The sequence below is a fragment of the Artemia franciscana genome, chromosome 21 (assembly GCF_032884065.1).
Source record: "Artemia franciscana chromosome 21, ASM3288406v1, whole genome shotgun sequence".
Taxonomy (NCBI): domain Eukaryota; kingdom Metazoa; phylum Arthropoda; class Branchiopoda; order Anostraca; family Artemiidae; genus Artemia; species Artemia franciscana.
Genome location: NC_088883.1, coordinates 6,336,797 through 6,349,261, shown reverse-complemented (window position 1 = coordinate 6,349,261; position 12,465 = coordinate 6,336,797). Strand labels below are relative to the sequence as shown.

At 35.6% G+C, this 12,465-nt stretch overlaps 2 protein-coding genes across 3 annotated transcripts in view; both read right to left on the bottom strand.

Annotated features, from left to right (window-relative positions):
- Positions 1 to 12,465, bottom strand: part of LOC136041046 (ubiquitin-like modifier-activating enzyme ATG7) — a 567,744-nt gene that overhangs the window by 377,832 nt on the left and 177,447 nt on the right. The gene's annotated exons all lie outside the window — the stretch shown is intronic.
- Positions 1 to 12,465, bottom strand: part of LOC136041007 (G protein pathway suppressor 2-like) — a 49,349-nt gene that overhangs the window by 10,912 nt on the left and 25,972 nt on the right. The window contains exons 6-7 of one of the 2 annotated variants that reach the window (XM_065725503.1): positions 8,148 to 8,228; positions 1,220 to 1,428 (exon numbers count right to left, since the gene is read on the bottom strand). In XM_065725503.1, coding sequence (XP_065581575.1) covers positions 1,220 to 1,428; positions 8,148 to 8,228 — 290 coding nt within the window. Of the gene's footprint in view, positions 1 to 1,213; positions 1,429 to 8,147; positions 8,229 to 12,465 lie in introns of both variants that reach the window. The other variant, XM_065725502.1, reaches the window with a different exon arrangement.

Genomic DNA, 12,465 nt, shown 5'->3' with positions numbered 1-12,465 from the left:
ATCCTCTAGTCAGTTGAATAATTACAAGCATTACAATATTATAAATCAGCTTATAATAAGGTTTTTCAAACGAAAAAAGTAACAACGAATAAAAGATGACCCGACATTTGAGTAAGAAAATAAATATTAAAAAAAAAAAAACATCCGAGGAATAAATAGTACAAAAGAACATGCGGAAATAAAAATTAAAAAATCATCAGAAAATAAATAGTATAAAAACATCCGAAAATAGATAGTAAAGAAAAACATCCGAAAATAAATATTAAAAAAAGGAAACATCCGAAAATAAATAGTAAAAAAAAACATCCAAGAATAAAGGGTAAAAAAGAACGTCCGAAAATAAATATTAAAAAACCACTGAAAATAAATAGTAAAAAAACAGCCAAAAATAAAAAGTAAAAAAAACATCCTAAGATAAATAGTAAAAAAAAAAACCATCCCAGAATAAATAGCAAAAAAAAAACATCCGAGAATAGTAAAAAACAAACATCCGAGAATAAAAAGTAAAAAAAAGTCCGAGAATAAATGGTAAAAAAAATATCCAAGAATAAATAGTAAAAAAAAAAAAAAACATCTGAGAATAGATAGTAAACAAAAATATCCGAGAATAAATAGTAAAAAAAAAAAAAAATCCGAGAATGAATAGTAAAAAAAAAACATCCGAGAATAAATAGTAAAAAAAAACATCTGAGAAAGCACGCCAGTTAACAATTTTGGATTTAATGTTTTTTGATGAAGGAAAACTATTTTAAACTTTTTTATATTAGTCCTGGAGCAAAAACAAGAGAGAGGGAGAGAGAGAAAGAGAAATGGAGAGAGAGAGAGAGAGAGAGTGAGAGAGAGAGAGGGGGGGAGGGAGAGGGAGAGAGGGGGAGGGAGAAGGAAGGAGAGAGAAAAAACAGAGAGGGAGAGGAGGGAGATGAAGAGAGGGGGAGAATGAAGAAGAGAAAGAGAGGGAGATCAAGATAGAAGGAGGGATAGCAGGGGAAGGGGAGGGGGATAGAGAGAAAAGAACCCCAGAAATATGTATTTCTAGCATCAATATTTTCATTTTTTGATTTTGAGAGAAACCCAAAAAGTGAATTTTCAGCCTCGATTTTTTTACGTCATCTTTTTTTATTGTAAGAATTTCCCTTTTGTGTGCAAAAAGTAAGTCAACTACTAAACAACTAAAGCCAAACTGCGAGTAAAAAAAGAAATAGGAGTAAAAGACCAGAACTTGTTGAGTATGTACTGGCAAGCCACCAGGAAGTAGACCAGGGTGGCCAGACCTGGCCATTTCGTGCGTCCCTGCAGATGCAGTTGAATACGGTGACATCTTATCACGCCCAGAAGGGGCAGCATTTGTAAAGACGGTTTTGCCTTCATCCTCTTTTGTCATTACTGGATACGCTGGTGCACCAACACCACCGTAACTATACATCATACCTAAAATACAAAATGCATCTGAAACAAAAAAAAAGAACAAGACGAAAAAACAAACGGTAAACAAGTAATGTTGAGCAAATGAGTCGGTCAAAGCTAAATTCATCAAGTCTATTTTCCAGGCATTCAAGCTGATATGAAAAACAGAAACGACTAGTAGTTTTTTGCCATCACTTGCTTAGTGGCCAAAACTGCTTTGTTTATTATTGGTGCTCACAAAGGGTTTTTAGCCTGGGTACCAGTAAGAGGAGGGGGTATAGACATGTGCATTTTCTACCTGGAAGAGGAATAGCAACACAAATAAGTAAAAAATGTACGGTATAGTTATTTGTAATATTCATTTTTTAATTGTGCGGTAAGATTCCTCCTCCGACGGGAGACCTTAGAGCAGCGCCATTATGCTCCTCATTCAATTTTTAAAAAAATGTTTTGCCTGCAGAGGAACGGTCCGAGTACCGATCACTTAGTTCTCTACCTTCAACCGGGAGTGTTATGCGTGATTGGGAACAAAGCTTCATGTATATTCCCATTCAACACTTTTCAAACACAAAATTCACAACCAATTTCAATCACAAGGCCTAAAAGACACTGGGCATTTTTACCGGTTTTTTAAATTTAATTAATTAGCTAATTAATTATTAAATTAATTAATTTTAATTAGCAATTAAGGTTAATTATTGACTAAACAGTGAGAAAAAAATCCTTATATTTTGGCAGGGACATAAAATATAGGTCAAATTTGACAGTTCTTAACCTCCTACAACATCAATTACTTTTGAAATTTCATTGCAGACATGGCATTTATTTAGGAAAACAGTCTTCCTTTTCTCCTTCTGTCTCTCTTTTTTTTCTTTTTTTTTTTCTTTTTTTTTTTCTTTTTTTTTTTCTTTTTTTTTGTGTTTGTGCTGTTGCATTGGTGATTTCTCTTTTCATGATATATATATATATATATATATATATATATATATATATATATATATATATATATATATATATATATATATATATACTCTGCAAGTATACTTTCTCAATGCAAACACAACAGCAGCAGGGTTGCCACCTGGTGAAATATAATCATTAGATTTTAGTGTTTTTTGCTTGATTTAGTGATTTTCTTCGATGATCTAGTTATTTACATACTGAACTAGTGGTATCTTGTTTTTTGGCAATGTAAAAAAATTACTAGAAACAATGATAAATCACTAGGGCTGGCAACCCTGAACAGTAGTCGTCAGCAGACTGAACGACTAGTGTTTAACCATGCATGATCGGCGGATCATGCATTTCGATCTTCATTTCGGCCACAAAGACCTTTATTTCGGCGGAGACGGCAAAAAAGAAAAACAAACAATCCCTTTTTATACTGATAGTTTATTGTAGTGGCAGTGGGCAGCTGCATTGCTATCATCGGTGGCAGTGGTAGTGGCAGTGGGCAGCTGCATTGCTATCATCAAACTGATCACTTATAATACCACCCCATGAGTACGTCGAAATACCATCTACGAAATTCACCACTACTAGTACGCAATGGCAGTAACAAATCCAATGGGTAGAGAACACCAAGTGTGTTTTGGGCCAAACTATCCAACCATGACAGCTACCAGCCTCAACGTAACTTCACATCAGATCGAAAACAAAAGATCAAATCAGAAAAGTTGCATTAATACCAAAAAAACACAGGGGAGAAATAAAATGTTCAGTTTTGTCATAAATCAAATGCAAGTAGTGCTAATTACATGAACGATTCAGAAGCTACATCCAAATAATAAATTTTTCAGGTGTTCAAAATGACCGAAAATAAAATACTCAATTTCGTCATAAATCAAATACAAGCAGTGTTATTTACATGAATGATTTATAAGCTAAATCCAACAAATAAATTTTTCAGGTGTTCAAATTAGCGTTCAAAATGACCAAAAGTAAAATAAAATGTTCAATTTCGTCATAAATGAAATACAAGTAGTGTTATTACATGAACGATTCAGAAGCTACATCCAAAAAATAAATTTTTCAGGTGTTCAAAATGACCGAAAATAAAATACTCAATTTCGTCATAAATCAAATACAAGCAGTGTTATTTACATGAATGATTCATAAGCTACATCCAACAAATAAATTTTTCAGGTGTTCAAAATGACCGAAAATAAAATACTCAATTTCGTCATAAATCAAATACAAGCAGTGTTATTTACATGAATGATTCATAAGCTAAATCCAACAAATAAATTTTTCAGGTGTTCAAATTAGCATTCAAAATGACCAAAAGTAAAATAAAATGTTCAATTTCGTCATAAATGAAATACAAGTAGTGTTATTTACATGAATGATTCATAAGCTACATCCAACAAATAAATTTTTCAGGTGTTCAAAATGACCGAAAATAAAATACTCAATTTCGTCATAAATCAAATACAAGCAGTGTTATTTACATGAATGATTTATAAGCTAAATCCAACAAATAAATTTTTCAGGTGTTCAAATTAGCGTTCAAAATGACCAAAAGTAAAATAAAATGTTCAATTTCGTCATAAATGAAATACAAGTAGTGTTATTACATGAACGATTCAGAAGCTACATCCAAAAAATAAATTTTTCAGGTGTTCAAAATGACCGAAAATAAAATACTAAATTTCGTCATAAATCAAATACAAGCAGTGTTATTTACATGAATGATTCATAAGCTAAATCCAACAAATAATTTTTTCAGGTGTTCAAATTAGCGTTTAAAATGACCAAAAGTAAAATAAAATGTTCAATTTCGTCATAAATGACATACAAGTAGTGTTATTACACGAACGATTCAGAAGCTAAATCCAACAAATGAATTTTTCAGGTGTTCAAATTAGTGGTGAAAATGACCCAAAAATTACCAATACTGCTTTACCATCAAATGCTTAGAAGGTAAAATTAATAAATCCATAGTAAAACGTACTTAAGCATGCTCACTATACTCCAGCAAATACACAAAACCCCACCCCCCCAAAAAAATGGATACCGTACACCCACACCCTCCCACTCAAATGTTTTGACATTCAAATCAAAGCCGGCAACTCTAATTCTTTTTGAACCCTCTAAGCTATTTCCTGTGTGTACTTGATCACTGTGGCTACTGCATTATTAAGGTGTCCTAATCTTATAATCGCAGCTAATACAGATGTACATAAAACAAAATTGTGCAGAGTTAGGGTACCTAATCCTAACACACTCGTGGGCACTCGTAGGTGGCCTTGGTGGCTATTTAGTAAAATTAGCAACTAAGGGTGTAGCCGTTGGCACCCAAAAATTTATTAAATATTGAAAAATTAGAAGGAGTTCTCAGGGAGGGGGAGACTTTTGCCAAAGAGACATATTCCTTCAATTAGTAAGAATTCTTAAAATTGTTGGCGTCGTCATGCTTCGAGGGGAGCAGGTATGGTCACCCCCCTGTGGGCACCCTTTCATTATAGTATTATAGATTATCATATTAATATTTTTTGTATTCCTTTTTTGAAAAAAATTATAGTGTCTAGCTTTTCTTCTTTGTTTATTACACGTTTTTTTCTCTTTTTTGTCTTTTTCACTGACCTTAAACGCGTTTCCTTGCTAATTTTTTTCCCTTGATTTTTTATTTTTATTTTGATGACAAGTTTAATATAATCAGATCAAAATATATCTTTTCAAACAGTTCGTGGTAACGAACTGTAGTAAGGAGCGACCCGGCTCAATAGTAACCAAAACTCTAAAAAAAGGAATTTTGATACCAATAGCTACATAAAAAAAATCACATTTTAATGCTGATTTCAAATATACAACTTTCATCAAGATTAATCTGACCTATCAAAAGTTACGAGCCTGAGAAAATTTGCCTCATTTTACAAAATAGGGGAAAACACCCCCTAAAAGTCATACAATCTTAACGAAAATCACACCATCAGATTCAGCGTATCAGAGAACCTTTTTGTAAAAGTTTCAAGCTCTATCTACAAAAATGTGGAATTTCGCATTTTTTGCCAGAAGACAAATCACGGATGCGTGTTTATTTGTTTGTTTTTTTTCCCAGGGGTGATCGTATCGACCCAGTCATCCTAGAATGTCGCGGGAAGCCTCATTCTAACGGAAATTAAAAGTTCTAGTGCCCTTTTTAAGTGACAAAAAAAATTGGAGGGCACCTAGGCCCCCTCCCACGCTCATTTTTTCCCAAAAGTCACCGGATCAAAATTCTGAGATAGCCATTTTATGCACCATAGTCAAAAAACCTAATAACTATGTCTTTCGGGATGACTTACTATCCCGCAGTCTCCCTGGGAGGGGTTGCAAGTTACAAACTTTGACCTGTGTTTACATACAGTAATGGTTACTGGGAACTGTACGGACGTTTTCAGGGGGATTTTTTTTTTGGTTTGGGAGGGAGAGTTGAGGTGGGGGGGGGGGTTACAAGGGAGGATCTTTCCATGGAAAAACTTCTTACTGGGGAAGAGACTTTCAATAAAGGGGGCGCAGGATTTTTTGCATTATTTAAAAAACAAGGAAAAAATAAATATGAAAAGTTTTTTCTACTGAAAGTGAGGAGCAGCATTAAAACGAGGAGAAATTACTGCGCATATGAGGGGTTTACCTCCTCGTAATACCTCACTCTTTACGCGAAAGTATTTTTAGTAATTTCAACTATTTATTCTACGGCCTTTGTGATTCAAGGGTCATTCTTAAGGAATTGGGACATAATTTAAGCTTTAGTGTAAAGAGCGAGGTATCGACGAGGGGTGAACTCCCTCATATATGCAATAAAAATATACGAATATAGAAGTTCGTTACGTAAGTTAATTCGTAAATTACGTATATTTTTTACTAATGAAAATGTTCGTAAAACAATTAAAAGTTCTAGTTGCCTTTTTAAGTAATAAAAAATTAGAGGGTAGCTAGGCTTCCTCCCTCTCTCCTTTTTTCTCAAAATCTTCCGATTAAAACTATGAGAAAGCCATTTAGCCAAAAAGAAAATTAATATGCAAATTTCGTTTTAATTATTTACGTGCGGAGAGCTAAGATCAAAACATGCATGAATTAAAAAACGTCCAGAAATTAAATAAAAAAAACAAGTTTTTTTAAATGAAAGTAAGGAGCGACATTAAAACTTAAAACGAACAGAAATTACTCCGTATATGAAAGGGGCTTTTCTTCCTCAACGCCCTGCTCTTTACGCTAGAGTTTTTTCCTTTTTAAAAAAGTAGAGCTAAGAGAAAGAGTCAAACTTTAGCGTACAGAGGGAGGCGTTGAGGAAGAAAAGCCCCTTTCATATACGGAGTAATTTCTGTTCGTTTTGAGTTTTAATGTCGCTCCTTACCTTCATTTAAAAAAACTTGTTTTTTTTATTTAATCAAATGGTAAGGTTAACTGTTAAATCCAGCTAAACTCAGCTCAAATCTGAAAAATTCGTAGCACGAATCGAAGGACTTCTTGCCCAACAATTATATCTTCATGAGTTTGTTAACTGTTTACATTAAAGTTGCATGAGTTTGTACAGGTGTTTCAAACTCGCAGCCTCTTCTCAAGACAACTTCCTAGGCTAGTATCAGGAGTCAGTGGACCAATTCTAAGAATCCTTGCTCCAGAACATAGTGGATCAACAGGTTTTTAGCCAAACTCATGTTATTGGTTTGGGTATTCAGGAGCAGAGCTACCTGGGTAAAAAGGTTCCCAAGTTTGTAAATTAGTTTTCTGCATAGGCCCCCTTCCAAAGATGAATTCCTGGGCGAGAGCCACTGGTCCACATACTTCTTCTAAGAATCCATGCCACAGAAGACTTTAGCCACTCTCACGCTGTTAGTTTGGGTATTCAAGAGCAGAGCTACCTGGGTAAAAAGTTTCATAAGTTTGTACATTTGTTTTCTGCATGGGCCCCTTTCCAAAGATGAATTCTTCAGCGAGAGCCATTGGTCCACGGACCTCTTCTAGGAATCCAGGCCCAGAAAGATAGTAAACCAACAGGTCGTTATCCACACTCACGCTGTTGGTTTGGGGATTCAGGAGTAGAGCTACCTCGGTAAAAAGTTTCACAAGTTGGTGCATTTGTTTTCTGCACGGAACCCCTTCCAAAGATGAATTCCTGGGAAATAGACATTGGTCCACGGACCTCATCTAAGAATCCATGCCCAAGAAGATAGAAGACGACCAGATCTTTAGCCACACTCACGCTGTTGGTTTGGGTATTAAGGAGTAGAGCTATCTCGGTAAAAAGTTTTATAAGTTTGTATATTTGCTTTTTGGATGGACCACCTTCCAAACATGAATTCCTGGGAAAGAACCGTTGGTCCACGGACCTCTTCTAAGAATCCATGCCCCAGAAGATAGCAGATCAACAGGTCTTTAGCCACACTCAAGCTGTTGGTTTGGGTATTCAGGAGTAGAGCTACCTCAGTAATAAGTTTCACAAGTTTGTATATTTGTTTTCTGCATGACCCCCTTCCAAAGATGAATTCCTGGGCGAGATCCATTGGTCCACGTATCTCTTTTAAGAATCTATGCTAAAGAAGAAAGAAAAATTTTAGGCTTTCGGTCACACTTACCCTGCTGGTTTGGATATGAAGGACCTAAGCTACCTGGATAAAAAGTTCCAAGGGTTTGTACTTTTCTTTCAAAATTGTGCCCCCTTCCCAGGATAAACTCCTCTGAACATGCCGTGGATCCCTGAACTTCTTTTGAGAATCTCTGCTCAAGAAGCCAGAAAACTTATTTTTAGTCATACTTACGCTGTTGATTTGAGTATCCAGGAGCTGAGCTAACCGGATAAAACGTACCATGGGTTTGCACGTCAAGTCCGAGAGTTCCACCTGTAAATGAAATGAAACTAATTGTAGTTAATTGTAATTAGTTTTAAAGTCAGTTTTAGCTGGTGTGTTTAAACTAAGTTGTTTATTTTATAAATTATCAAAAATTTTTAATGTTATAATAATTAAATTGGTTTTACATAAATATTATAATACTGACTGTAATATAATTTTTATTATAAATTAGACTGAATTTAGCTATATCATTAAGTTGAATTGTTTTTGAAGCTAAAATCAAGTTCATTGCATCAGATTTACAATATTTGTGGCGACATCAGTTATTTGATGAGGGCTCATCAATCTTTGCATCTTTCCTTCTAGACAGTTCCCAGCTATAGACAGGGCATTTCCCCCTCCCCATTTGAATTTTGTTTCAGTTCAACTTTACATACTGAACAATCACTTCGACACATCCATTTATTATTTACTACAGCAACTGTGGAATTAAACATAAAAATTTTACTCTGAATCATAGTCTTTTACTTATTGTTGGGTTCGATTTCAAATAATAATAAAACAATATTTCATTTTGTGTTTTCATTTACTTTTATAAGAAATTTTAAAAAAGCAAGGTTATTCAAATTAATCCTTTTTTAAATCAAATTTTAAAGTTCTTACTAGAATATTAAAAGATAATCAGTAGATAACTACCATCTTTAGAGTCATTAGAACGATAGCTATAAATTCTTCACAGACAAACTTGCTTCACAAAATAAGGAACATCCAATAGCCTTAATCTATTTTTCAACAAAAGCGATCTAGGCCCTCAAAAGGGTATGGAACCGGCATTTGACGGTACCTATTACACTAAACACCATGTATTCACGGCAGTTAACCCCTAGAGGGCTGACTTTTCTGCGCAAGGCGTCTCAAAAAGAACTCGAGGAAAAGGCCCACGAAAGGGCCTGGAGCCGGCATTTGACGGTACCTACTGCACTAAACACCATGTAATTACGGCCGTTAACCCCTAGAAAGCTGACTTTTCTGCGCAAGGCGTCTCAAAAAGAGCTCAAGGAAAAGGCCCACGAAAGGGCCTGGAGCCGGCATTTGACGGTACCTACTGCACTAAACACCATGTAATTACGGCCGTTAACCCCTAGAAAGCTGACTTTTCTGCGCAAGGCGTCTCAAAAAAACTCAAGGAAAGGGCCCGCGAAAGGGCCTGGAGCCGGCATTTGACGGTACCTACTGCACTAAACACCATGTAATTACGGCCGTTAACCCCTAGAAAGCTGACTTTTCTGCACAAGGCGTCTCAAAAGGAACTCAAGGAAAAGGCCCACGAAAGAGCCTGGAGCCGGCATTTGACGGTACCTACTGCACTAAACACCATGTAATTACGGCCGTTAACCCCTAGAAAGCTGACTTTTCTGCGCAAGGCGTCTCAAAAAAACTCAAGGAAAGGGCCCGCGAAAGGGCCTGGAGCCGGCATTTGACGGTACCTACTGCACTAAACACCATGTAATTACGGCCGTTAACCCCTAGAAAGCTGACTTTTCTGCACAAGGCGTCTCAAAAGGAACTCAAGGAAAAGGCCCACGAAAGAGCCTGGAGCCGGCATTTGACGGTACCTACTGCACTAAACACCATGTAATTACGGCCGTTAACCCCTAGAAAGCTGACTTTTCTGCGCAAGGCGTCTCAAAAAGAGCTCAAGGAAAAGGCCCACGAAAGGGCCTGGAGCCGGCATTTGACGGTACCTACTGCACTAAACACCATGTAATTACGGCCGTTAACCCCTAGAAAGCTGACTTTTCTGCGCAAGGCGTCTCAAAAAGAGCTCAAGGAAAAGGCCCACGAAAGGGCCTGGAGCCGGCATTTGACGGTACCTACTGCACTAAACACCATGTAATTACGGCCGTTAACCCCTAGAAAGCTGACTTTTCTGCGCAAGGCGTCTCAAAAAAACTCAAGGAAAGGGCCCGCGAAAGGGCCTGGAGCCGGCATTTGACGGTACCTACTGCACTAAACACCATGTAATTACGGCCGTTAACCCCTAGAAAGCTGACTTTTCTGCACAAGGCGTCTCAAAAGGAACTCAAGGAAAAGGCCCACGAAAGAGCCTGGAGCCGGCATTTGACGGTACCTACTGCACTAAACACCATGTAATTACGGCCGTTAACCCCTAGAAAGCTGACTTGTCTGCACAAGGTGTCTCAAAAGGATCTCAGCTCATGTGACAAACTAAACATAACTGACCAAAAATTACTATTTCCCACATTATTTTTTTTAAGACTAAAATTAATACAAAAAGTCTTGGTTGCACAACATTACCCGGGGAAAATAGGCTATTAGAAGAAAGCTAAATCAATGGTAGTTCTCGAGAGGCATATACAAATACATGAATAAAGGAGACAGAATGCATCTGTAAAGCCTAAATTAAAAAATAAAAACTTTTCGGGGGGGGGGAGTATACTGATAATAAAAGTTTTTGTCATAATTTTCATTTCTTTTTTCGAGTGCTATAAAATTTGCATTTATATAAACGGGCTTGCAGATAAAATAAAATCAAGACAGATATGACGTCTCTCTTTACTTAAAAACTGCTACAACAAACTATATGTTTCTCAAATGATTATTATTTAATTAAAAGCAATTTCTGCAAACTTTCCTGTTTCACTTATATTGTTTACATTTATGCTTATAATTTTACTAATTGACAAATATTAACTAACTAAAGTAAATTATTGAGTAATAGATATCAAGTTTCACTAAAGTTTATCAGCCTTTTTCAACTGAAATTTGAGCCTTATAGGCAACCTTTTTATTTACCTGAGAAGTCTCAGAAACTTTTAATTTACTTCTAATAATGTTGAATTTCCAAACTATGCTTAAATTTTTGGAAAGTCATTATCTAACTTTTAGAAGTTTGACAGGAGAAGGAGCACTATTTTCAACACTTTTTATAATTTCCATCCCAACCCCTAGAAAACATTCCTCGTAGGTACCACACAATGAATACTGATGTAATAAAAACAGATTACAAATAAACGAGAAAATGAAACAAGTACACGAATCATTTGCAAATATACAGTAAAAAAAAAAGAAAAAAAAACATTATCGCGTGTAAAATTGCAATATTCAGAAAAAAATTATATTAGTTTTTGCTGAGTTTAATATTTTTTTTTAGGTAAAATTCTAGTTTAGTGATTTCTTGCTATCTCGGAAAGGGGTTAGGTTATGAAAATAAAATTTTCAGTGATGGGTCTACAGGCTAAAGTATGTCCCAGGAAGGTGTTTTGAAGTACCTACCTCCACTCCTTCTCCCTCTAGAGGGCCCTGACCTATGATGACCTTTAAAAATTTGTGTGTTATAAAAGTGAAACCTTACAAAATAGATCTTCTGCTTGAATGAAGTACAACAAAGTTGTTTTTAGCTTCACAACTTTGCTCAATCCCAATTTATAAGGTTCTAAAGATATGCAAATACATTTCCTAAATTTTGAAAAAAAAACAATGATATGGCTCAAAATTCTACTCAAATAACAGGAATGGCATTCTCAGAACTGAAGGCAGAGAAAAAGCAACTGGTAACTGAAAATTAAGGTAAAATGTTGTTTTGTCAAAATTTCAATAGGTATAGACTTGTCATGTAGGCGAATTTCAGGGCCCTCTAGAGGGAGGAGTGGAGGTGGGTACTTTAAAATACCGTCCCCGGATATACTTTAGCCTGTAGACCCATCCCCAAAAGTTTCATTTTCCTAACCTAACCCCTTTCCGAGATAGCAAGAAGTCACTAAACTAAAATTTTACCATTTTTTTATTTTTTCTTCAATATGATAGAATACACAGTAATAAATAGTAATTAAGGCATTAACATAAATTGAAAAATAGACGATTTGTAGTTAACAAGATGTAAAAATAGCAAATAAAAGTATTTAGTTAAAAAAAGACGAGATTCTTTCCATATCACCTTTGAAACAAAATCCCTGCAACTTTTAGGGTAACGCCACAATTCGAACCGGCTTCAAAATTACATACGAGTGCACAATTATGGCCAAAATTAGTATATTAAGCGGTGTACACTTTAGAAATCAATTTATAGCCACAAAAAAAAAAAAAAAGCAACAATTTTAGCAGGAACATTAGTGAACAAAAAGTTATTCACTCATAAAGTATCAAAATCGGGTGATGGCTAGACCGCAATTTTAGGATGACGGATGACACATTACTAAAGATTGCAAAAATAGCGACGAAGACCACACTGCCTTTCAATAACAAACAAACACAACGTAGAAAC